This window comes from Rattus norvegicus, chromosome 12, assembly GCF_036323735.1.
Source record: "Rattus norvegicus strain BN/NHsdMcwi chromosome 12, GRCr8, whole genome shotgun sequence".
Classification (NCBI taxonomy): domain Eukaryota; kingdom Metazoa; phylum Chordata; class Mammalia; order Rodentia; family Muridae; genus Rattus; species Rattus norvegicus.
Genome location: NC_086030.1, coordinates 19,065,713 through 19,091,171, shown reverse-complemented (window position 1 = coordinate 19,091,171; position 25,459 = coordinate 19,065,713). Strand labels below are relative to the sequence as shown.

At 52.8% G+C, this 25,459-nt stretch overlaps 1 protein-coding gene across 21 annotated transcripts in view; it reads right to left on the bottom strand.

Annotated features, from left to right (window-relative positions):
- The window catches only part of Iqce (IQ motif containing E), a 39,567-nt gene that overhangs the window by 5,455 nt on the left and 8,653 nt on the right, over window positions 1-25,459 (bottom strand). For 8 of the 21 annotated variants that reach the window (XM_017598488.3, XM_017598489.3, XM_017598490.3 and 5 more), the window contains 16 exons: window positions 24,413-24,483; window positions 21,613-21,726; window positions 21,465-21,515; window positions 19,614-19,684; window positions 17,989-18,061; window positions 17,706-17,755; window positions 14,238-14,401; window positions 13,263-13,318; window positions 11,684-11,913; window positions 9,047-9,151; window positions 8,327-8,429; window positions 6,076-6,258; window positions 5,172-5,204; window positions 2,667-2,786; window positions 2,275-2,396; window positions 1,283-1,383 (listed from right to left, as the gene is read on the bottom strand). In XM_017598488.3, coding sequence (XP_017453977.1) covers window positions 1,283-1,383; window positions 2,275-2,396; window positions 2,667-2,786; window positions 5,172-5,204; window positions 6,076-6,258; window positions 8,327-8,429; window positions 9,047-9,151; window positions 11,684-11,913; window positions 13,263-13,318; window positions 14,238-14,401; window positions 17,706-17,755; window positions 17,989-18,061; window positions 19,614-19,684; window positions 21,465-21,515; window positions 21,613-21,726; window positions 24,413-24,483 — 1,647 coding nt within the window. Of the gene's footprint in view, window positions 1-923; window positions 1,182-1,282; window positions 1,384-2,274; window positions 2,397-2,666; window positions 2,787-5,171; window positions 5,205-6,075; window positions 6,259-8,326; window positions 8,430-9,046; window positions 9,152-11,683; window positions 11,914-13,262; window positions 13,319-14,237; window positions 14,402-17,705; window positions 17,756-17,988; window positions 18,062-19,613; window positions 19,685-21,464; window positions 21,516-21,612; window positions 21,727-24,412; window positions 24,484-25,306; window positions 25,392-25,459 lie in introns of those variants that run through there. The other 13 variants (XM_006248962.5, XM_063271863.1, XM_221965.10 and 10 more) reach the window with 6 other exon arrangements.

Below are 25,459 nucleotides of genomic sequence, written 5' to 3'. Positions count from 1 at the left end.
GTACCCCCCCCCTCGCCCTCCTGTCCCTGGCAGCCAGCCCTCGTCGGACCCTGCCAGCCTTTCTTAGTTCTACCCGTGACACCCAGTGGCTCAGCACAGAAATGTCTCTGGGAAGCATCAAGTGAGTCAGCTCCCTGGGCCGTCATACGCATGGGCAGAACCTCAGCTGAACTACATCTAACACAACCCAAAGTCCCGAGCTCATCCTCCTCCATGTCGGTCACAGGAGCCACTGCTGTAGCTAAGGCTGGAGTCACAGGCCCATCCACAGAGCAGGGGAACCCGTGGGCTAGTGGGCTGCGTTGGGCTGTCTCGCTCGGGTCTCCACTGTTGAGGAGAGATGCCCCACATGGGGGGCTAACAGAGACTACAACTCAGTGTGGGCCAGACACTGGCTGGAGACAGAGTCTGCCTGTGCTCTGCGCTTGCTTTATATGTATGTATACGTGTACATGCATGTGTGTGTTCACGAGTGAGTTAATCTTAGGTATCATCTCTTAGACACTGCCCGTGTTTTCTTTTGGGACACAGTCTCTCTCACTGGCAGGAGCTTGCTCATCTGGCTAGGCTGGCCGGTCCGTGAGCCCCAGGGGCCTTCCTGTGTCAACCTTTCCAACCCAGAGGCATATGGGGGCTGGGAGCAGAACTTGCATCCTTCTATTGCCGTGCAGGTAACGTTACCAACTGAGCAGCACCAGCCCTGGGCTTCTTCACCCAGTGGTTTTCTTTCCCCCAGATGGGGTTTCTCTGTGCAGCCCTGGGTGTCCTGGGCTCGCACTACAGACCAGGCTGGCTTTGAACTCAGACCTGACTGCCTCTGCCTCAGGAGTGCCGGGATCATGTGCGTGCGACCACCAGCACTCGGCTCGTTGTTTTGAGTGGAACCAGGGCCTCAAAGGTACTAAAGTGCTCCATCACTAAGCTGGATTTTCAAACAGCTTTGGGCTTTAATGGAGTAGAAAAGGAATAAAAGCAGTGTTTCCCTAAACGAGCAATCAGGAGAAGCCTGGCCCAAGGAGCCGGGTAACCTTCGACTGCACAGCTTCACAGGGACACGCAGACACAGGACCCATGCCACGCCACCAACCGCCTCGACCCCCAGCTGTGGTCCCAGGAGGACTGGAGGAGAGTGAGTCTCAGTCTCCTCCATAAGGGATGAACGTAGGTCGAGGCAGCTCACGCTGGGGACATGGGGACATGCCACTGAGGACTCAGCCTTCTTTTGGCTTAACCCTCGGAGGGCCGCCTCCCCTTTGTGGCAGAACCAAGTGAATGAAATTACCAGGAGAAGCTTCGAGGGAGGGTGGGGAGGCAGATTCTGAAGGTGTCACTGAAACTGCTTCCCTCTGAGAGGGCCCGGTTTTCTCTTGGCAGCAGTTGGCACTGGAAGACAGAAAGCTCTGGCTGGAGAACGCAGACTACCCGGCCTGCCTGCTACAGCACTCGGGTCCACGGGGCAGCCTCTTCCACAGGTGAGACGCCGTGGACATGGGCCTAGGGCCCTGACACTGCTGGCCCTGAGTCCGTGCCCTTGGTTCATGTCCTCAAGGCCCATCCCCCACCCCTACTGAGCTCAGGATGGTCAGTCACACTGGTTTGTCTTTTTAACATCATCTTGCTAAATAACCTAGGCTGGCCGCAAACTTACTCTGTAGCCCAGGCTAGCTTGGAACTCACCATAGAGCTCAAGCTAAATCAGAACCCTTTATGCTGCCCAAGCTGATCTCAGACTCATGATCCTGCTGCCTCAGCCTCCTGAGTGCTAGGATTACAGGCCAGTACCACTGTGACCAGCTACGTCTTTCTTTAAAAAGGGATGCTACATGAACTAAGCCCTTGGCATCCACACACTAGGGGCCTTGTTCTATGGGGTGTCCACACATCTACTTGCTTGCCTCCAACCCTGTGTGAAGATGCATTCAAGAATTCTCTTCTCAGGGTTGGGGATTTAGCTCAGTGGTAGAGCGCTTGCCTAGCAAACGCAAGGCCCTGGGTTCAGTCCTCAGCTCCGAAAAAAACAAAAGCAAAAAACAAAAACAAAAACAAAAAACTCTCTTCTCCAGAGAGCAACAGCCTGCGACCTACACAGTACCCACAGTGAGGCAAGGATGTCCCAAAAGGCCTAACAGTTGCTATGGTGAACTGCCAGGCCCTGGCTCACAGAGAGTGCCATGACAACTCATGCCATCTCCTACTGGAGTCCTGGTTGGCCCCAAAATGGGTATCTGCCACCCCCGAAGTAACACAGCACAGAGCTGCCTGCGGCTTACTCACATGACCCTGGCCTGGGCCAGGTATCCACGGAGGATGGACTGGATGACAATGATGGACTCCTCTTGTGTTAGGCTGTCTTCAGCCGGGGAGATCGGGCTTGGGACAGGGGGTGAAGGAGAGCTCTGCAGTTAATGACAAGGGAACAGAGGCCTGTCTAGGGCTACCCTGTCTTCAAATGTAGCACACAATATCCCCTGGAGGGGGGATTCCCAGCTGCACCCCTAACTGTTCTTCCTCACTCCCCCTGCTCCGTTTCCTGTGAGGTGTGCTGGTTCAGACGTCAACTCTAAACTCAGCCGAGATGGGACAGAGGAGCCCGGATGTCCCACCTCGGGTTGGGCAGAGCACCAGGCACATCTGAGCAGCGAGGGTCCATCCATTCAGACGGTTACCTGGTTAAGAGGGCTGGGAAGGCCCGGCAGGCTGGGAGACCTGGAGTCTGGGGCTTTGTTGGGCACAAGCTTCGAACGAGCTAGGTGTCCCCTGAAGGCCGCCTGGAGCACAGTCGCTGCCTGGCAGGAAAGAGGGAAGGACTCAGTCAGTAGGAGATTGTACTGGGTAAAGATTAAAGAACTGTGGAGAAAACTCTTATTGCTGTGTAACCTCAGGGGCATGTCCCAGGGCCTCCCTCTGCCTCCTCCTAACCCCCCATGCTAGTGCATGCACCGGTCCCTCAGGGAGAAAAAAGCACGTGCTGGCTGCTCACCTCCCCGCACCCCCAAACCAATCCTAAGCACAGGTGAACCAGTGGTTCAGCACAGTTACATTAGCTGCTAATCATAGTTGAGACTTTACGTGTTGCTCTGGCTTTTCCAGTCAGGGTCTCGCTGTAGAGCTCTGGAAGACCTCAAACATGTGCTGAACCTTATGTTTTTGCCCCGCTGAGTGCTGGGATTGCAGATGTGAGCCACAGTATCTGCCCTGGAGACTTAACTTACTGGTGTGACTCCACGATGGGGTTGATCTGTTTCACACACATCCTTCTCAGTCACAAAGCTACAGCAAGATAGTTTTCTATTTTTTAAGTGTCTGAACCTGGGGCCTCCTACACTCTAGATAAGCACTTTACTACTAAGCCATCCCTCCAGCCCCTCACTGGGGGATTCTAGGCAGGGGCTCTATCACAATGACTAATGAGCCAAAGTAAAGGGCAGTAACTGAGGCCAGAGATATCCAGTTCCAGATGTAGGCTGAACTCTGGGTCTGGCTTATGTTAGAACACTGAACAGCTGGACAGTGTCCAGGCTGAAGCCCAGCCCTAGGTGAGCTAATCTAACTGGCAAGCCGCAGAACAAGAATGGACATCTGGGCAGGAAGAACCATAAGGAAGAGGGCTTGACAATACAGGCCTGCTATCTCAGCTACTTAGGATTGAAGTTGGAGAAAGGAGTATAACAAACAAGTTCAGGGCCAGCCTGGACAGTGTGGCAAACCTCTCAAAATAAAAATACACAGGAGGTAGCAAGCTTTGTTTAGGAGTAGAGCCCCTGCCTAGAGTCCCCCAGTGAGGGGCTGGGGCATGGCTCAGTGGTAGAGCCCCTGCCTAGAATCCCCCAGTGAGGAGCTGGGGGTGTGGCTCAGTGGTAGAGCACCTGCCTAGAATCCCCCAGTGAGGGGCTGGGGGCGTGGCTCAGTGGTAGAGCCCTGCCTAGAATCCCCCAGTGAGGGGCTGGGGGCGTGGCTCAGTGGTAGAGCCCCTGCCTAGAATCCCCCAGTGAGGGGCTGGGGGCGTGGCTCAGTGGTAGAGCCCCTGCCTAGAATCCCCCAGTGAGGGGCTGGGGGCGTGGCTCAGTGGTAGAGCCCCTGCCTAGAATCCCCCAGTGAGGGGCTGGGGTGTGACTCAGTGGTAGAGCTCCTGCCTAGAATCCCCCAGTGAGGGGCTGGGGTGTGGCTCAGTGGTAGTGGCACACCTAGCATGTAGGAGGTCCCAGTAACAAATACCAGTGTCTTACTCCAATCTCACTGTCACCAGAATTTACTTCTCCTTCCTGCTATGTCTCCTGTGGGGACAACCCTACTGTCCTATCCTATCTATCCCATGGGGACGCTTAGGCTGTAGGATGACAGATCAAGTGCTCAAGGCACCTCAATGCTCCCTGCTACACAGAATGTGTGTCCTGGCATCTGTGGCTGAGCGTGTGGGATTGTTCAACTCAGACCTGAACATGGGAATGGAGGAAAGGCTGTGTAAAAGTATTTTTAAAATGTGAAGTTATTCGGGTGTTCCATGTTATGCTTCTGTTACTAGTGTTATTTTGAACTTCATGTTGGAGTTTGAATTAATTTCCTGAAAAGTCGGGACTTAAAGACACGCCTTTAAGGAGCTGGAGAGATGGCTCACTGGTTAGAGCACTGACTGCTCTTCCAGAGGTCCTGAGTTCAACTCCCAGCAACCACATGGTGGCTCACAGCCATCTGTAATGAGATCCGATGCCCTTTTCTGAATGTGTCTGAAGACATTGACAGTGTATTGAGAGGGGGAGGGAGGGAGGGAGGGAGGGAGGGAGAGAGAGAGAGAGAGAGAGAGAGAGAGAGAGAGAGAGAGAGAAGACAAGCATTCATTTAAATAGTCCTTGGCTGGGCTGGAGAAATGGCTCAGAGGTTAAGAACACTTTCTTTGCAAGCATAAAGACCTGAATTTGAATTCCCAGCACCTTAGGGGTAGATACAGCTGTGGCCAGCGAGTTTAGTGATGGGCCCTGTCTCCCTGTCTCAGGGGAGTACCCGAAAGTGGTAGAGCAGGCTCCCCCTTCCTCCTCTGACCTCCACGCACACAGGCACGGGCATCCCACACACAAGTGTGTGTACCACCCGCCCACACCTCCACTTGCCTCCACTACTCCTAGGTTACTTTACACCACAGTCAAAGTAGGGGTTTTGAAATGAGTGGAACCGACCTGGCTTACCTCATCCAAAGCTGCTTTTCTTTTCTGAAATAAGGAACGGAGAAGTGAGTTAATGAGAGCATCGTGTGGTATCCATCCCCGTTGGATCCCTTTCCTTAGAAGACTGTTCTCATCATTGTCTGTGAAGGTTCATCTTCACTGTCAACTTGGGCCTGGGAGAGGCTTTCTAGACTCAGCTGACTGGGTGGGAAGAGCTGTCCAGGAAGAAAATGGTGCTGGGAGGCCACAGTTATGTCTCCCTGCCTGACGCTGGTGCAGTGGCCTGGGAGTCTTCTGTCACCGAGTCAGTGACATGCTCAGTAAGGCCACAGCCACAAAGGCCAGGGAAAGGTGCTCTTGGGACCATATCTGGGACAGCTTGAATACTAAAGAGAATAATGATTGGAGCGCAATTTTTAGAATATTCAATAAATAAAAGAATCTCAGCCCATATTAACTCTCTTCCCACGAGGGACAGAGGGAGGGAGAGCCAGGCAGGCTCCTGCACTCTGTTAGAGCGGGAATATCTGACCATTCCTTGCTCTGAAACTGGCATCTGCCTAGAAGAAAAGGCTTGCCCTGTGTCCTCAGGAGCACCTGGACATACGTCCACTGCTGAGCAAATGCTGTTCACACCAGGAAGCCTGATAAAGACGGAACTAGAAGCAGTCCTGTGGCCATCCAAGATGGCTGCCGTCAGGTCACTGCTGCTAGACAGTCTCTTGTGGTTTAGGATGACCCTGTACTCCTAATACTCTTAAGCGCTGGGGTTTAAGGTGTGCACCACTCCTTCTTTCGAGAGGCCAGAGCTGGCAGCCTCACCTTCTGCAATCCATCCCACTCTGAAACACACTGGGTAATGGACCAGGCAAACATGAAATGCTTTCTGCAGCTGGACACAGGCCGGGAAGCTCACCTTGCACCTGTGGGCTTTCCACTGGGCCTGCAGGGTCCTGATTGCAGCCTCTCTCCTCTCCTCTGAGCACAGGGCAGGGGGTTGGGAGCCACCGTCCTCACCAGCATTGTTGTCAGCATTGTTGTCGGAGTCTGGCTCGGAGTGCCTGCTGCAGGGTGAGGGTGCGTGGACCTCTGGGTGAGCCTGCAGGAAATGAAAGGGACCAGCTGCCACAGAGATGTCAGCAGCAGGCAGCGGACAGGATATTAAGCAGGATATTACCCTGCGGGGCAGCAGGCCTCGCTCATCAGACAGCAGACTTAATAAAACAAAGTCTGAGCCTGCCGCAGTGGCAGCCTTTTGGGGGGCTCTCTTTAAAGATTAATGTGGCCTAAGAGTGGGATCTGGGGGTTGGGGATTTAGCTCAGTGGTAGAGCGCTTGCCTAGCAAGCACAGGCCCTGGGTTCGGTCCCCAGCTCCAAAAAAAAAAGAAAAGGAAAAAAAAAAAAAGAGTGGGATCTGGGGAGCTGGCGTGGGGATACTTCCGATGTATTTTTGGTAGGAAGAGGCGGTACTCTACTGCTGAAGCGCCCCTGACTTCTAGGTAGTGCTCTCAAAATCTGCCACCTACCACGGCTCTTCTCCATAAAGCTAAAATTATTTTCCTCCCATCAAAAGGCAGGTTCAAGGCCAGGGAGACGGCTCAGTCAGTAAAGTGCTTGCCGCCCAAGCATGAGGACGTGAGTTTGATCGGTAGCGGCGATGTAAAAGCCAGGCCTGGCGATGTAAAAGCCAGGCCTGTGCTTGTCACCCCGGCACCAGGAAAGCAGAAACAGGGAAACCCCTGGGGCTCCCTCACAAGCCGGCCTCGCCTACTCGCGCACCGTGCACACCACCGCACATACATTAAAGGCAGGGCCAATGGAGGAGCGTGCACACAGCCTTCCCAGCCACGTGACAGGTGTGCACATCCGGCAGGTGGCTGACGACACAGCAGTGCCAGGCAGCACCGAAGCTGAGAGTTTTGGCCCAGCCCCACCTCCTCTGTGTAATCTTCATACACCAAGACAATCAATTGCCCGGGACCTGGTAGCCAGCACCTGGGATGCTCTGTGGCTCAGAGGTCACAACCATTCAAACCGGCCAACCTCATGGTGAGCCGTGGGTTCCTCACAGCTGGCCTTGAACTCTGCCTACTGAGAGTTGGGATCATGGTCCTACACCACCATGTATGTGTGGCCCATGAAGGTTTCTATTATGCACGCACGTATCAGGGCCCTCTGGAGCACAGAGCAGCCACGGGAGATTGGTCCCTAAGGGACTAGTTTCCATCGGTGCTTATGTCAGGTGCCCACATGTGGGACAGATGAGCAAGACGTGCATTTATCTCCTGGATACTTGGGTGTCAGTAGCTTAGAGAGCAGGGTCCAGAGGACCTCTCGCTAACCTTTGGAAGTAGACAATACCCAGATGACCTTCACAACCACAAGTCTCGCCTGACAGCAAGTCCTGAGACTTCCATGAGAAAAGAGGAGCCTGAAGGGCACAGGCCTGTAATGCCAACACCCAAGAAGCAGAGGCAGGAGGATTATAAGTTCATGGCCAGCCTGGTAACTAGGTGAGACCCTGTCTTAAAACATAATAAGAGGCTAGAAATATAGTTTGGTGATAGAGCAGTGAGGGGCTGGGGCGTGGCTCAGTGGTAGAGCCCCTGCCTAGAATCACCCAGTGAGGGGCTGGGGTGTGGCTCAGTGGTAGAGTCCCTGCCTAGAATCCCCAGTGAGGGGCTGGGGTGTGGCTCAGTGGTAGAGCCCCTGCCTAGAATCCTCCAGTGAGGGGCTGGGGCGTGGCTCAGTGGTAGAGCCCCTGCCTAGAATCCCCCAGTGAGGGGCTGGGGCATGGCTCAGTGGTAGAGCCCCTGCCTAGAATCTCCAGTGAGGGGCTGGGTTCTGACCAGCCCTACAAAACCAACAAAACAAGTACAGGGTTTGGGGGGACAGTTAAGGTGCAGCAGAATACCCACCCAGGTAGCATGTTCTGGAACTCACATCTATGCACGTTAGGAGCGACCTATTCCTCCTCCTCTCCTCAGAGCTGCACCCACCACATCTAAACCACCCGAGAACCAAGGCCAGCCTGAGGAGGCTTCTACACACATCACCCAAGTTACTGAGACCATCAGGGCAGGTGACAGACACGGAGAAGTTGAACGTGAAGAAATGGTTCTTCACGCCATGCCTAAAGTCGAGGGAGCATCCCCACCATGTGGTACCTCATGAGTCATTGCTATGAAGGAGTCTTGTCTCTCCTGTGTCTCTTGTCTCTTAGCTTCTTCCAGTTCTTGACACTTTTTGGTAAGTGCTTCAACTTCCTCCCTAAAGTGCAAAGGGAAAGAAGGACACCTTAGTCATGACCTGGTCACACAGGCCAGTATGGTGACTCAGTGCTGCATAGGGAGACCACAGTCCCGGGAACCCATGACCACTGGGAAAGACGCTGCAGTGGCTGAACTGTCACCTGTGCTTGCTCTGAGCCTGCAAGGGTGGGGATGAGGATGCTGGGCCCAGCGTCCTTCCTAAGACATCATTGGAGTTAGGAAAGGAGACGGGACGCCGGTCTGTGGTAGAGTGCTTGACTAACATACAGGAAACCCCGAGGGCCATCTCCAGTACCACATAAAGCAGCGTGCTAACACACCAAGCAAGCACAATACTTTGGGGGTGGAGGCAGAAGGATACAAAGGTCAAGGTCATTTTGGTTCCAGAACAGATTCAAAGTCAGAGTCAGGTACATGAAGCCCTGTCACAGACAAACGTGGGCTATCCGGGGTGGGGCACACACTTGTGGTCTTAACAAATGTGGTTTTGACAACTGAGAGGCTGCAGATGGAGAACTGCAAATTGAAGCCAGTTTGCACGACGCAGGAAGATCCTGGGTCAGACGACATAGAACCAAAAGGTCAAAATGCTACTTGGCCCTCAGTGTACTCTACCTCAAAGCCTGCTCCCGCTCCTGGCTCTCCTTCTCGCCTTCCCTGGCCGTCTCCAGCTCCTTCTCCAGGTCGATCTTGGACTGTAGCATCTGCTTCATCTCCAGGCTGAGCGACAAGCGGAGATGTTAACATGGTCACTAGACCCAAGGCCAGCACGTGCTGGAGGACGATGCTTCTCGGACCACATGACAGGCTCTGGGTTCTAATGACAGTGCCTGGGCATCTATGAGGGTGCTGGCTGGGATGCAGGGGCTGTCATGGGATGGGGTTAAGAGGAACAGAAGCAGGTAAGATCCTACCCTGAGACAGAGACCTCAAGGACACTTAAGTGACAGTGCCTTCCTTAGAAGTGTCTGAGCCCAGGAAGGGCTGCTTTGCTCGGGCCTAAACTGGGACGTTGCTTATGTTGAGCCCCAGGCAGGTGCTCCACCAAGGTACGGGACATGAACTCAGCCCTGGAAGAGACTGTTTGAAACCCAGAGGTGTCACTTCATGTTGGTGACCCCACTTCTCCAGGTTCTTGCTAATCTCCTCATTGAGTGTTTAGCAGGGTCACTGTCACTTAGCAAGCGCTTTGTAAGACGCTACTGTGCCACACTTCACAGTGTGAACTGCAGTTCCCACACCCGGGTTAAAACTCTAAAAAGCTTTGCTTTTATTTTGTGTGTATGAATGTTTGCCTCACGCATGTATGGGTACCACATGCAAGGTCGGAAGTGGAGTAATGGATGGTTGTGAGCTGTTATGTAGGTGCTGGGAATCGAACCCAGGACCTCTGCAAGAGCAACAGATGTTCTTAACTGCTGAGCCACCACTCCGGTCCCCTGTGTGAAACATTTGACCAACTAGAACGTGTGTTGGAGGGTTTTAATGTTACAGGTTCAAAGTCAAATTACCCTAAACTCCCATTAGTCCTAGCAGCCATTCATGCCTACCTCTGGGTGTGACCTTTAGGCAAATCCTTTCGGAAGGTACAATGGACCTCTGGCTTCACACTCAAAGGCTAAGAAAATCCTCAGACAGCATCTGTAGCTGAGATTTCCGTGGTCTCTGAACTCCGCCTACCTGCAGTTCCCTCCTATGTAGTTTAAGTCGCTTTGACTTAGAGCTTTTATTGTTCTGTTACTTTAACAGCATCATGAAACTATTACCACGGTGGAACACGGTATTTGAGGTAACTGTGGTCACTCATATCTGGCCATGGAATAAACTGCTTACCCTTCGAGGTGACAGTTGTGTGTGTGTGTGTGTGTGTGTGTGTGTTTTATCTTGTTTTGTATCAAAGACAGTGACAGATAATGCAGATGTTACCTATTTCAGAATGTCCGAGGTAACTTAGTGTGTGTGTGTGTGTGTACACTCTGTATGTGCATGCACACTTGCACGCGTGCCATGGTATGTATGTGGAGGTCAGAAGACACCTGGTGGGAGCTGGCTCTCTCCTCCCACCGTGTAGGTCCCAGGATGTGAGGCAGGCCATCAGACTTGGTGGCAAGGGCCTTTATCTGATGATCCACCTCTCAGGCCCACCACCATGACTTTGAAGTCTTTCCACGAAATGCTAATTTTTATAAGGGACCCAGCACCAACTCACGTTGCTCCATACAAAAGTTGGCCAGGGGGCAGCCAGGGCACAGCTTGTTTACCTTCCCCTATCCCCTGTTTCGAGAGCTTGAATTTAAGGCAGCTCACATGCTAGGCAAGACCACCGAATTACAACCCCCAGGCTGGGCGAATACTGTACCGCTAAACTACATCCCACGTCTGGTAAGCATTGTACCACTGACTTGTACCCATATCTAGCCAAGTACTGTACCACTGAATTACAGCCCACATACTTGGCAAGTGCCATACCACTGAATTACATCATGCCCATACCTCGGGTTTTTGAGTTTCTCTATGTAGCCTGGCATAACTCAAACTTGAGATCCTCCTGCCTCAGTTCCCCAAGTACTGGGAATACTGGTGCATGCCAGACCTAGTGAAGATCTGCTTCTCTACCCAACTTCCCAGTGGGTGGGGCCTTGGGTCTTCCATTTCTGACCTCTGCAGCTGAGCTTCCAACACTGCAACCCTAACTAGCTCTGGAGTGGGTAGGACCTGAGGCCCTCGCGTCCCCAATCAGTTCCCAGGTAGTGAGGGCTGAGGCCCTCCATGTCAGTTAGCTCCCAAGTGGGACCAATTTTGCAACCCTCAGCAGCTCATGAGTGGGTGAGCCTGAGGCCCTGTGTCTCCCAACCAGCTCTCAAATAGACAGGGCCAGGGCATGGCAGGGTGCTGGTGGGGTAGGCGTAGGTGGGGGGGAGGGGTGGAGGGTGTTTGGGAGAAGGGCTTCGGGGGAGGGGCAGGCACAAGGCCTGCATTCCCAACCAGCATCCAGGTGGGCGGGGCCTGAAGCCCTTCATCCGCAACAGGTTTCAGGATGGGCAGGACTGGCGGCCTTGGTCATAGCTTCATCACAATTTAAAAGTAGCTAAGACACAGAGGCTGGCCTTGAACTTTTGATCTTCCGGCCCAAACCTCTCCAAGTGCTGCGATCCCCTGTGATGTAGATGTTTAGTACCACGAGGTGTGGCTGTGCTGACTCATGCAGGTCCAGCAGTCAGCCCTAGGTGGAGCAGCTCTGTGTGCACTTACTCCTTCCCCAGCAGCTGCTCCTGCAGTGCGCTCAGCTCCTCCCTCAGGGTCTTCACGGTTCCCTGGAGATGTTCTTGGTCCTCAGACGGATCCACTTTGGGCTGGTCCTCTTTGGACTGGTCCCCTTTCAGCTGCTTTTGCACTGAGATGTTGGATGGGGAGGGGACCACGGGATTCGGCTTGACCAGCTCTGAAGCAGAGTTCTTCGGGCTTTCTGAGGAACTCACTTTCTGGAGGCAATGGAAGCTTTTGTTAACATTACCTCTGTTTGTGAGGCCCAGGGGCGGCCAACCTTTGGTGTGTGGGAGAAGCTTCGCTGTGGGGGCCGAGTCAGCAAAGCGGCTGCTTTGGAAAGACAAACCCCAAGGTGGGAAAGAGCAGGCCAGGCCCAGAGGCAGGGCATGAGTCAGAGCTACCAACACTACCATCGAGGCTACCAGGCAGTTCTGCAGGCCAGGAGGATACAGACAGACATTGGAATGGAGGATATTTCCAGCCCTGGTGCTTGCCCTTCAGCCAATCCAGTTCTGTCTGAAAGTGACTCCGGTCTCTCCAGGCCTTGCCTACTGGGTCTCGGGATGTACCTGGGTTTTCTGAATTTCCCAGCATGCTTTACGTATAAAATATTTCCACAACACAGAAACTTCTTTTGCTTTCTACTTTGTCAGTATGTGACTATATTTAGGACATTCTCCCTTGGGTTTGGTACAGCTCTGCCAAACAACTAGGGGACTCTGGTTCCCAATGTTTTCCTTCAATACTTGGGATTCAACCCCATTCTAGGCAAGCCCCTATACCAAGTCACACACCCAATCATTCAACAGCACATTCTAGGAAGACACTTTACCACTGAGCCACACCCCCAGCCCCTCACTGGGGGATTCTAGGCAGGGGCTCTACCACTGAGCCACACCCCCAGCCCCTCACTGGGGGATTCTAGGCAGGGACTCTACCACTGAGCCACACCCCCAGCCCCTCACTGGGGGATTCTAGGCAGGGGCTCTACCACTGAGCCACGCCCCCAGCCCCTCACTAGGGGATTCTAGGCAGGGGTTCTCCCACTGAAGCATGGTCTTCCCCATATCTACAGGGACTGTATCTTTAAGTTACATCTTTGTCATACAATCTCAAGACTGGATGGACAAGTTTCCCAGAATCAGACACCTCTGTGGGGTTGGGTGTGGGGTTGGGGGATGAGGAAATGCTAGCTAGCCTCCCAGGTTTCCTGGTCAGCAGTGGAGATGAAGAGATTGCTAAGAATCTGTGTATTATACAGGATATTCCACAGGCACTTCGTGGTCATACATGTCCACTTGTTGCTACAAGAAGCCCTGTAATGGGTTCTTGGCCCAGCCCTCTATAAAATGAGGGCTGTGCATGACATAATCTTGCATCTTGCCCAGACCTGCAAGGAGTGTAGTTTTTCCTGCATGCACTTGGTAAGGTCTGCAGAGCATCCCTGCATGTGTGTTGAGTGACATATCTCAGGCTACAGCTCTGTGTCTCCTGCTGAACCAGATGGTGGCTGCTCCCTGGCCCGGGTAGACCCTGAGTGATCAGATGTTAGACCCGTACTTACCTTTTCTAGCTCTGCAATTCGTCTCAGCAGCCGGGGCTTGCTCCAGTCCACGTAACCTAAGAGCAGTGGGGTTTACAAGACAGTGTCTGTGGGTTACTGTGGCAGGATCTCACCCCTTCCAGGCATGGACTCACAGCCTCTCCAGGATGACAGACAAACCACAGACCCCAGAGGGGCAAGAGCTTGCCTCCCCAGGGTTTCTTAGCTCATGTAGCCCAGGCCAGCTTTGAACTGTGTACTGAGAGGCACGCACTATCATGCCTGGGTTATGTAGTGATGGGGGTGGAACTCCGAGCTCCATGCATGGTAAGCAAGCACTCTCCCAAGTGAGCTACAGCCACAGCCTGATGATTCTCACTTTGGTAAACTCCAAACTCTAACCTCACTCTGCACACCTGAGACCCTCAAGGCCTGGCTTTCACCCTGTCTCCCTGCCACTGCTGACCATGCGTTACTAGCTGGCCCTCACTGCCCAACTTTCTAAATGCCCCCAGTCTTAAGATCAGTTCTGCTCTTCCTCCAATGCTCTTCACTCAGCCTACCTGCCAGGGACAAGCATATCCAGGTCTCCAGCATGTCCCGCACCTGCCTCAGCCCTCAGCCCTCAGCCCTCAGCCCCTCCCCTCCCCCTTCCCCTCTTTGAACCCTCAAAATGCCCTCCATAGCTCAGACCAAAAGCCCTGGGTGCATCTTAGCAGTAGGGTACTTGTCTGGCCACATTAGACTCCATCCCCAGTACTGCAAAACAAAGCAAGAGACCCAGCGCTGGCAGCTCTCCTAGTGTTCCCAGGCTGCTCGGACTCTCCCTAGACCACTGTGGAGCATTCGTTCATCAGACTGCCAGTCCTATGCACAGCCAAGCGGATATGTCTGCTAGGAGGCTTGGCGCCCTCCGTCTCCATCTTTGAACGGCCCCTCCCTTTCTCCCTGTCTCCCCGTGCTCTCTCTGCGAGTGGCCTGCAGGCAGATAGGTACCCTTTATTTTGGAGACCGTGGGGGAATTGCTCAGCATGCGGTCCAGGTCCTCCTTCAGACTCTGGTTCTCCTCTGTCAGCTCCTGCACGCTCCTGGTTAAGTTCAGCAGGGCGCTACTCATCTTCTTCTGCCTCTTCACACCCATCTTCTTCTCCAGTATGGGCCTGGAGGGAAGCAAGTGACAGGCTGAGGGTGCTGCTTCCAGACGGACTCCGCAACATCTCCTCCAGAAACATGGCTTCTTACCAGGTTCTGAGGTCAGCCTGGCTTATGTGCACGGATATTAACACTCAGAGAGGAAACTTACCCTGATCCCCAGGTGAGTGAAGTTACTCTAACTCCAGCGACAGAATCAGTCCCGCTCTTTATTTCCCTTTATTTTTGTGACTGGGAGTTTCACATATCTCAGGTTAGCCTCAAACTCACTCTGTGGCAGAGAATGACCCTGATCTTCTGATCCTTCTGACTCTGCCTCCCGAGTGCTGGCACTGTGGGTGTGACCAGTTTATGCAGCGCTGGGACAGAACCCAGGGTTTCCTGAATGGCAGGCAAGCCCTCTACCAACTGTCAACATCCCCAGTGCCCACTTCTAAGACTGGGTCTCCACGTGTACCCCAGGTTGTCCTGGAACTCAGTTCCCGAATGTTGGATTGACATGGGTGTGTTGCCAGACCCACTTCTACTTTATTTTATATTTTGTGCTGTTGTATAATGTGGCCCTGGAATGGGTTGGGGACATAGCTCAGTTGGTAGAATATTTTTTTTTTTTTGGTTCTTTTTTTCGGAGCTGGGGACCGAACCCAGGGCCTTGCGCTTCCTAGGCAAGCGCTCTACCACTGAGCTAAATCCCCAACCCGGTAGAATTCTTACCTAGCATGCTCCTACGTTCCTTTCCCAGGAGCACCATGTATTTACTTAAATATACAAATAAATAAATAAGGCATTAAAATAAAGTGGTCCTACAACTAACCTGAGGCTGAACCACCAATCAAAGAGCGAGCCCGGGCTATTCCTAGGCCCTTGCACAAATGTGACAGATGTGCGACAGTCCTCATGCGGGTCCCCAGCACCTGGAGTGGGGGCTGTCCCTGAACCTGCTGCCTGCCTGGGTGGGAGAGGATGTACCAAGTTCTGCAGTGACTGACGTGCCCAAGGAGGGGAGGGGAGGGCAGGGAGGGGATGAGGAGGGAGGATGGGGGGGGAAGATATGCTTGAGGGGTAGCAGGAGGAGGGGGGCTGATACTGGAATGAAAAATTAAATAAATAAGTTAAATATTTAAAAAGTAGTCCTAGCTCTCTCCTCCAGCCGAGCAAGATGCCCAAAGGAAAGAAGGTGGCCCCGGCCCCCGCCGTGGTCAAGAAACAGGAGGCCAAAAAGGTGGTCAATCCTTCGTTTGAGAAAAGGCCTAAGAACTTCGGCATTGGGCAGGACATCCATCCCAAAGAGATCTCACACACTTCGTCAAATGGCCCCGCTACATCAGGCTGCAGCAGCAAAGAGCCATCCTCTATAAGCGGCTCAAAGTACCTCCTGCCATCAACCAGTTCACCCAGGCCCTGGACAGGCAAACAGCGACTCAGCTGCTTAAGCTTGCCCACAAGTACAGGCCAGAGACAAAGCAGGAGAAGAAGCAGAGGTTGCTGGCCCGTGCTGAGAAGAAAGCTGCTGGCAAAGGGGACGTCCCAGCTAAGAGACCGCCTGTCCTCTGAGCAGAGGTCAGTACAGTCACCACCTTGGTGGAGAACAAGAAGGCTCAGCTGGTGGTGATTGCCCATGATGTAGACCCCGTTGAGCTGGTGGTTTTCCTGCCTGCCCTGTGTTGAAAGATGGGGTGCCCTACTGCATCATCAAGGGAAAGGCCAGGCTGGGGCGCCTGGTCCACAGGAAGACGTGCACCACTGTTGCCTTCACACAGGTTAACTCAGAAGACAAGGGTGCTCTGCCTAAGCTGGTGGAAGCTATTAGGACCAATTATAATGACAGATATGACGAGATCCGCCACCACTGGGGAGGCAACGTCCTGGGTCCTAAGTCTGTGGCTCGCATTGCCAAGCTGGAAAAGACAAAGGCTAAAGAACTCGCCACTAAACTGGGTAACATGTACACTTAAGTTTTCTGTACATAAATATAGTTACCAAAAAAAAAAAAAGTAGTCCTAAACATGGTGGCAAGCGCCACCTGGTGTACACAAGGCTGTGTTGCAGCTCTGTTGGCCTCTGTGTTAGAGAAACACTGTTTCTCTTATACTGACAAGTGAACTCAGGAGCCTCAATCTGAATCCAATGGCCCAGGGGCCATGGGTCTGTATTGACTACTGACAGAACTGATCCCACTTATCTGGTGTTTGTGCACTGGTGTGTAGGGTGTGTGTGTGTGTGTGTGTGTGTGTGTGTGTGTGTGTGTGTGTGTGTGTGTGTGCAGGGGTACCAGGCCTAGAAGAGGAAGCTGCATCCCGTTCTACCACCTTACTCCCTGGAGACAGGGTCTCATTGAACCTGGAGCGAAGCTGGCGGCCAACGAGTCTCATGGATCTTTCTACTATGTAATCCTCTGTGCTCCCCAGACGCCCTGCCCTGCCCAGCCTCATGCAGCCATGCCTGGCTTGTTTTGCAAGACAGACAGTGTTTTACCGTAAGCTATCTCCTCAGCCCGATCTGGCTGCTTAAGAGAATGTTTTCCAACTGCTGTCTGGAGTGACTGCAGGCAAAGGATAACAGGGACAGCCGCAGCTGGTGCTGGCGGCTTACACGGATAGGTCTTTATAAATAAATCTTTATAAATAAAACCCTCTATGTAAACACTGGGGAGACACTGACAGGAGGGTACCAGGGCTCCAGGCTCAGGGAGAGACTGTTTCAGAAAAGAAGGTGGAAGAGCTATCAGCAGGGAAGACAGTGTTGACTGGTGGTCTCCACATGTGCATAAGTGTTCACACACATCCAAATATGTACAAATGAACTAACTGCTTGGACTAGGGACTGAGGTGAGTATTTTACGTATCAAAGCAGACCTGGCCTCCGGGTTCTCCCAGCATTCCTCACTCCCTACCTGGCATACCCTGTCCAGTACCCCGAACCTTCCAGCCCAGGGGCTGGGATGCCCTTCCCTATATAATTCAGACATTCTGCTTCTCCTCCCTCTTTTCTCCTTCACTTCTCTCTTTGTGATTGTGCCCTTTCTCTCTTTCTATCCCTCTCTTTCTCCATGGTGACTTCCCTGGCCTTTCCTGGGGGCAGTGAACTCACCTGCCCCAAGAGCAGCTTCTCAATAAACCTGCCTTTAATATATTCTAATCTGGTCGAAGGGCTCATTTCGCCGGTGGAGAAATAACCTATCAGTAACATCCCTCCCACCCACCCATAATAATCACCCCCAAAACGGGAGAGCCAGACAGTGGCAGGCAAGGACCAGCAGCTTTTCTGAGCGGCCACAAAGACACAGGAGACCGGCCCCCCATGAGATCTTACTTCTTTCCTGTGGCTTCTGAACTTGCCAGGAGGGTCTGCAGACGATGGATCTGTGAGGATCCAAAGAGAAGGTGTCAGAAACACGACGACAGAAGGGGGTGCAGCTTCCCCACATCTACAGTCGGCCTCCCAGTTCTGGCATTGTGCAGGGAGAGAAACCTACACTGAGGCTATGCCCCTGCAACCTCTGCATGAAGGCTGCACCGAGCCTGGGTGCGCGCACTGCACGCAGGTTCCAGAGCGCCAGCCTCCCGCCCATCCACATGCTGGAGGGTGCACGCACCTCTTCATAGTATGTTTCCATGGCGATGCGCATCTCTTCCAGGTTGGTGGTCTTCATGTCCGTCTGCAGTTTGCTGGAAACCCAAGTTCAGAGTTAGCAGGGTGGAACCAGCACCCCAGGGGCAGGCAGAAGAGGAGGGACTCCCGGAAGTCAGAGAGCAGAGGGCAATGGGAAAGAAAGCCAGGCGTTGACCTTGACCACACAAATTCCTATGTCTGGAATGATCACACCAGACAGTGCCCCTCTGAGTGGCAGCAGCCACTCCTGTAGGGAGGACACAGACCACTGACAGACGGTTTTCCTCTAAGAAAGGCTGCCCTGAAGACTGGGTGGATCGTACCAAAGGACCTCCTTCAGGGCAGCGTAGAGTCCCAGGTGGGGTGACATGGGAATATCACCCCGGCATTCAGGAGACTGCTGCTCAGTCTGGGCTACATAGCACAACTGTCTTGAGGCGAGACAAAGGAAAACAAAGCAAACCTTTTGCTCCCCTGACACCATTAACTGTCATTGTGCCCTTAATGTGTCATAGGTTTCAGAAAGAAGGCACAGGAGAAAGCGGAGCTCAGGGTCCCAAACAGGAAATCAGCACACATTCAGACTCATGCTGCCAAATTCCATCAAGAAACAAGCTAAGGAAAGGGTGGAAATGCCAAAGGCATTGGGTTGCAGATGCAGAAGGCTGCTTTAGTTTTCCTGAAATTAACAATATCTACGATTATCCCTTACCACAACGAGACCAGAAAGCAGCAAGGCCTGGGGTGTGTGTGGTGTGTGGTGTGTGTGTGTGTGTGTGTGTGTGTGTGTTCAATGTGCAAGAGCACTGCCTACTGAGAGGCCTTGCACTCTTGACCCAGGATGTTCACACTGGACATTGCAGGTGACCTGCAAACTGATGGGGTGAGGGCTGGAGAGAGGTGCTGATTCCTAATGAAATGTTGGGGGAAATCAAACTAAAGAGAAAGTTAAGACTCACAACGCTGTCCTATCACACAGGCTCCTTGGAACCTGAGACAGAAGGTTTCAAAGTTCAAAGCCTGTCTACCTGGCCAATTTAAGGAGATTCTGTCTCAAAATAAAAAGAAAGAACAGGACTGAGCCATGGCTCAGTGGTAGAGCCCCTGCCTAGAATCCCCCAGTGAGGGGCTGGGGTGTGGCTCAGTGGGAGAGCCTCTGGCTAGAATCCCCGAGTGATGGGCTGGGGTGTGGCTCAGCGGTAGAGCCCCTGCCTAGAATCCCCAGTGAGGAGCTGGGGTGTGGCTCAGTGGTAGAGCCCCTGCCTAGAATCCCCCAGGGAGGGGCTGGGGGCGTGGCTCAGTGGTAGAGCCTCTGCCTAGAATCCCCCAGTGAGGGGCTGGGGGCGTGGCTCAGTGGTAGAGCCCCTGCCTAGAATCCCCCAGTGAGGGGCTGGGGGCGTGGCTCAGTGGTAGAGCCTACTTGTGTTAGACTGCTTGCCCTCCACCCCCATCGTAACATACAGGGGAGGGAGGAACAACATTTCTCATAGGTTGGAACAGAGATACAGAAGAAGGCAACAGAAAGCCAGGGTGGGGATGGCAGATGGAGGAGGTCAGCCTTCACTAGCCCAGTGCCCAGCAGCCCTCCCAGCAGCCCCTCCATCGTACTTGATAGTGCTGTCCTTCTCCTTGCACTGCTGCTCCAGCCTGAAGATCCTCTGCTTGAGCCCAGTAATGACCTGCGGGCAGAGGGCCACCACCTTAGCACATGTCCAGCTCAGGGCTCAGCCTTCCTGGACCTCAGGACACTTGGAAACCCCCTCCTAGGTGATCCTACAGACTCTGATTTTCTTTGTGCCAGATTCTCCCTCACACCCTCCTTTCTTCCTTAGCACACCCCAGTGATGACTGAGGGCCCCTAGCCTGTCCCACGCTGAGTAGTGCTGAGCACGTGACCGGGAGAGCAAGATGGCAGCATCTCCCTGGAATCCGCAGAGTGGAAGGAGAGAACTGACTCGCACGAGCTCTGACCTTCCCACGTGCACCCTGGGAGGTGAGTACCCCCTCCCAATAAATGGATACCTATAAAAATGCTGCTTTTTAGTCAACAAAAACAGTTCGAGGTTGCCATGAATCACTTTGAATGGCTTTGCAAATTGCCGACCTGGGCGGCTCTCTAATTGTCCCTGGTCGGGTGGACCCGGGAGCGAGTCTCTCAAGAACAGTGTGACAGAGCGAATGTCACTGCGTGGATCCTGCTGTGCGGGGGTCTGCCAGCATTAACGCAAAGTGCCCATGGTACCCACGGTGCCCACGGTGCATAGGTCTGAGTGCATATGGTTTCACTCAGGGTAACTTAAAATAATTTCTCTTCCTGCCAGGGTGTAGTGTTGGTGAGCTGAGAGCCAAGTCAACTCCAACCACCATCCCTACCTGTGTGAGTCGAGGGCAGCAGGGAGGGGCCGGATTGGCACAAACCTCACTTTCTTGCTTTTAAAACTGAGGGTTGGGGTGCTGGGGAGATGGCTCAGCAGCTCAAGTGTTTGTTGCAGGAGCATGAGAACCTCAATTTGGATCTCCAGCACCCACATAAGACCCGGCTGTGTCGCCAAATGCCTGTAATCTCAGCACAGGGGAGGTGGAGACCGGAGCACTCAGGCATCGCACACGCAAACTCACACACACACAGACACTCGTCTTGCTGGTCCTACCTCACGGATCTTACATCGTTAGTGGTCACCACAGATATGCTGCATATTCCTGAGGGACGTAAGCTAAGTCTCCTTCTGAGACGTTCCTTCCATCCCCCTTTAGTCTTAAGGCTTTGTATACCTTTCTCCAAGCCACCAAACCCATTAACCCTCTGTGATCGGATTCCTTGCACTTCCTTGACTCACGGCACCCCCACGCCCATACACTGTCACCCATATGTCCCTGCCACCCCACTCATGGCCATGATATTCATACCCCCACCTCATCTCCATCTTAAAGTACAACTGTGGTCTGGGTGTAATCCCCAGGTTGCACACTGAGACTGCCTTTTTGTGCGTCAGGGGTTTTGTTGTTTTTGGTTTTGGTTGTTTGTTTTGGTCACAGGATCTCACGTAGCCCAAGTGGTGGCAGATCTTGAACTCCCAAGTAACTGGATGTATTTATTTATTAATTATTTATTATTGAACTTGTGTTACCTCCATAGCCCCGTTTCGTAGATTGAAACTAGCATTCCATACACTCTCGCTGTTTGACATTGGGTCTACCTTTTTTTTTTTTCTTTTCTTTTTTTCGGAGCTGGGGACCGAACCCAGGGCCTTGCGCTTGCTAGGCAAGCGCTCTACCACTGAGCTAAATCCCCAACCCCTTGGTCTACCTTTTTTTAAGCCTCTGCTACACCTGCTGACTCATGAAATACGACCTTGTGATTCCTATGGCTCTATGCACAGCAGTTCTAGAAAGTTCTCAGTCCACACCCTTTCCCACAGTTCTCTAAAGTTTCTCCTTGGAGCAAGAGGCTCTACTCACCCAGCCAGTGTCAGGCTTCTTCTCTGCCAAGGTTCGCACGAAGTCTGGGCCCTGTGGGAAGCAGATGGAGACAGACAGCCTGGTAAAGCCCTAGTGGTTCTTCCTCCCTCTGCCTCCCACGGCACCAAGAGGCCTCCCTGGGACTTACTCGACCTGGATCCAGAAGCTGTTCTATCTGCCGATCCTTTCTGCTGTTCTCCTCTTCCAAGCGCCGAAGCTTTGTTCTCATCAGATCTACATCACTTTTCTGCATGTGTAAGGACTGGAGAAGAGGAGGAGGGGGTGGGTGAGATGGCTCAGCAGGTAAAGGGGCTTGCCACCAGGCCTGATGATCTGAGTTCAATCCCCAGGACACACACACACACACACACACAGACACACACACACACACACACACATGAATGAGAGAACCATCTCCCTCAAGTTGTCCTCTGACCTTTATGTATGTACACACAAAATAAATATAAAAACAAAACTCCCAAACCAACCAACTGCAAACGAAAACCTAAGGAAGGTCTGCACACAGTGAATCCCTGCGTAGGGAAGAGGCTCTCCCCTCTTCCCGCCTTACTCTGCAATCCTGGGCAGCCTAGATCTTGCAGCAATCCTTCTGCCTCAGCTTCCCAACTGGTGGGATTACAGCCACACTTGGCTTTAAAAGAAGTTTTTAAAGCCCTGGGTGTCATGTCGGCTGGAGAGATGGCTGGGTGGTTAAGAGCAATGGCTGGTCTTCCAGAGGTCTGAGTTCAATTCCCGGCACCCACATGGTGGCCCACAACCTTCTATGGGATATAATGCCCTCTTCTGGTCTACAGAAGATCTGATGTACATGCAAACAAAACATTGATATACATAAAAATTTTTTTCTTTAGGAAAAAAAAAAGGAAAATGCCCCAAGTATTATGTGGTGGAGAGATCTGGCACTGAGGGATGCAGAGGCCTGTCTCAACACTGTGGGCACAGGCAAAGCCCCTGCACCCAGACTCGCCTGTTACAATGCCAATGACAACCAGCAGAGATACTGTTTCAAGCCTGTGAACTCGGGGACCTTCCAGGAGCTTCCATCAGTCACACCAAGTGACACAGACTGATGCTCCTTAGAAATACCTGCCGCGGGGCTGGAGAGGTGGCTTAGCAGTTAAGAGCATATTTGGATCTTATAGAGGACTCGAGATGGATTCCCAGCACCCCCAGTGGGAGACTTAAAATTGCCCATCGCACCAGTTCCAGAGGATCCAATGTCCTCTTCTGATCTCTCCAGGCACCTGTATGCACAGGCACACAGACTCATTAAAACAGTAAATTAAGGAAGGGAGGGAGGGAGGGAGGGAGGGAGGGAGGGAGGGAGGGAGGGAGGGAGACCAGCTGTCTGCTGTGCCTGGGCAGAGATGCTCCCAACATCTACCTAGGGATGGGTTTTCTTACCAAGCTTTGGTAGGCCAAGGGGAAACAGATCCTGTAGCCAACTCTTACATAAATTTTGCAATTCTGCAAATTAACCTAGAGCTTTTTGTGTATTCAGGTGGCATGCTACTGCAGGGCCACACACCCCCAAATTCTTCACTGAGAGACTCTAGGCAGGGGCTCTACCACTGAGCCACGCCTCCAGCCCTTCACAGGGGGATTCTAGGCAGGTTCTCTACCACTGAGCCACACCCCCAGCCCCTCACTGGGGGATTCTAGGCAGGGGCTCTACCACTGAGCCACACCCCCAGCCCCTCACAGGAGGATTCTAGGCAGGGGCTCTACCACTGAGCCACACCCCAGCCCCTCACTGGGGGATTCTAGGCAGGGGCTCTACCACTGAGCCACGCCCCCAGCCCCTCACTGGGGATTCTAGGCAGGGGCTCTCCCACTGAGCCACGCCCCCAGCCCCTCATTGGGAGATTAAGGCAGGGGCTCTACCACTGAGCCATGCCCCAGCCCCTCACTGGGGGATTCTAGGCAGGGGCTCTACCACTGAGCCACGCCCCCAGCCCCTCCCTGGGGGATTCTAGGCAGGGGCTCTACCACTGAGCCACACCCCAGCCCCTCACTGGGGGATTCTAGGCAGGGGCTCTCCCACTGAGCCACGCCCCCAGCCCCTCACTGGGGGATTCTAGGCAGGGGCTCTACCACTGAGCCACGCCTCCAGCCCCTCACTGGGGGATTGATTCTACACAGCACTCTGCTGTTCTATGATGGAACACTGGGTCATACACATTCTAGAGAACTGTCTAGTACTGTGTCTTCAATCTCCTCGGGGCATCAGGCAGATCTCCCAAAAACTTAGGATAAGCTTGAATAGTCAGGGTCCTTTTCCCAGAGACCTATTTCTTTTTTTTTTAAATTTATTTACTTATTATTTATGAGTATACTGTAGCTGTCTTCAGACACACCCCAGAAGAGAGCATCAGATTCCATTATAGATGGTTGTGAGCCACCATGTGGTTGCTGGGATTTGAACTCAGACCTTTGAAAGAGTAGTCAGTGCTCTTAACCACTGAACCATCTCTCCAGCCCCCAGAGACCTATTTCTAAGCCCCCCTAGAATATGGCTCCCAGGTACCACAGTAACAGTGATTCATTGCTGGGGGCTCTCTGCATCTGCTTAGTAATCTCTGGGGCTGAGTGGGAACCCTGAGGCAAGGGACGGGGCTGCAGTGCTCTTCAGTGGGCCCTTCGCTGCTACACGGCTGGCTTGTTTGTGTTTTGGACAGTGTCTCATACCTCCCTGGTTATCCATATATTCTCTATGTTGCCCAGTGGGCCTTGAATTCTCTGCTGTCCTGCCTCTGTCTCCTCAGTCCTGGGATGCCTGGCATGAACCATCATGCCTTCTGCAGCTGACCAGGCTTCCCCTCAGCTGAGATGGCCAGTTCCTACAGTGCAGTCCCAGGGCTCGGACTTCCGGTCGGTCACAGAAAGGTTATCACTGCCGATCGAGGAGGAGCAGAGCGAAGCCCTACCTTCTTCAACTCGATGATCTCATCGTACATGTCCTCTTTCTCTCTGTAGACAGAAGTCCCAGAGACGTGACCTGGAGGGAGATACACATGTTTCTTAGGACAATGTGGGGCAGTAGAAAGGACCCCTAGTTAAGCCTGAAGGGAAACCTGTGAGTTAATAAAGCTGTACTTATTCACTTGCTTGTCCTCTAAGATAGCTGACTCTCACTCTGTCGCCCTTTCACCTGGAGTTTAAGATGCTGTGGCCTTCTGCATACTGGGGAGATAAGGGAGTTCTCTTCATCCTGGTTTACTGAGGGTGTGTATGCGTGTGTGTGTGTGTGTGTGCGTGTGTGAGCCTGTGCTCATGCAGAGGCCAGAGAGGACATGGGGAGTCCTACTTCCTCTGCCTTATTCCCCGGAAACCAGGTGTGTCACCCCTAAGCTAGGCTGGCAGGCAGCAAGCCCTGGCCGTCTTCCTGTCAGCCCACCACAGGGCTAGGCTTACTGGGATCATGCCTGGCCTTCTGCATGGGTGCTGAGATCTGAACTCACAGCCCTGCTTGCAAGGCTTACCCGCTAAGCCATCTCCCCACTTATGATTTAATGACGTTTAACAGATTATAAGTCCAAAATAAGCAAATAGCCGAAACCATAAACCTAATGAGTAAATTTAGTTCTTAGGTCATCGAGGGACATTGAGCTGGCTGTCACCATGTGTTTTTTGCTAAGGCCCAGAGATGCCAACAGGCCCCTGGGCAAAGACTCGTAAGGAATAGAGGGAGAACAGACAAAGAACCAGCAAGACAGTTTGGCAGGTAAAAACTCTTGTCAGTGAGTCTGAGGAGCCTGACTTCAATCCCAAAGATCTACAAGGTGGCAGGAGGGAAATGACATCTCAAGTTGTCCTCTGACCTCCATATGTGTCCCACAGCACACATAGCATACCCCACACATAAGAACTTTAAATGTTAATTCTAGTTGGGGGGCGGTGGTGTATGATATGACACAATGGCTTGTCTATGACACTCTTTATGAATCACTCAGAACATTCTAGAATGTCCTAAT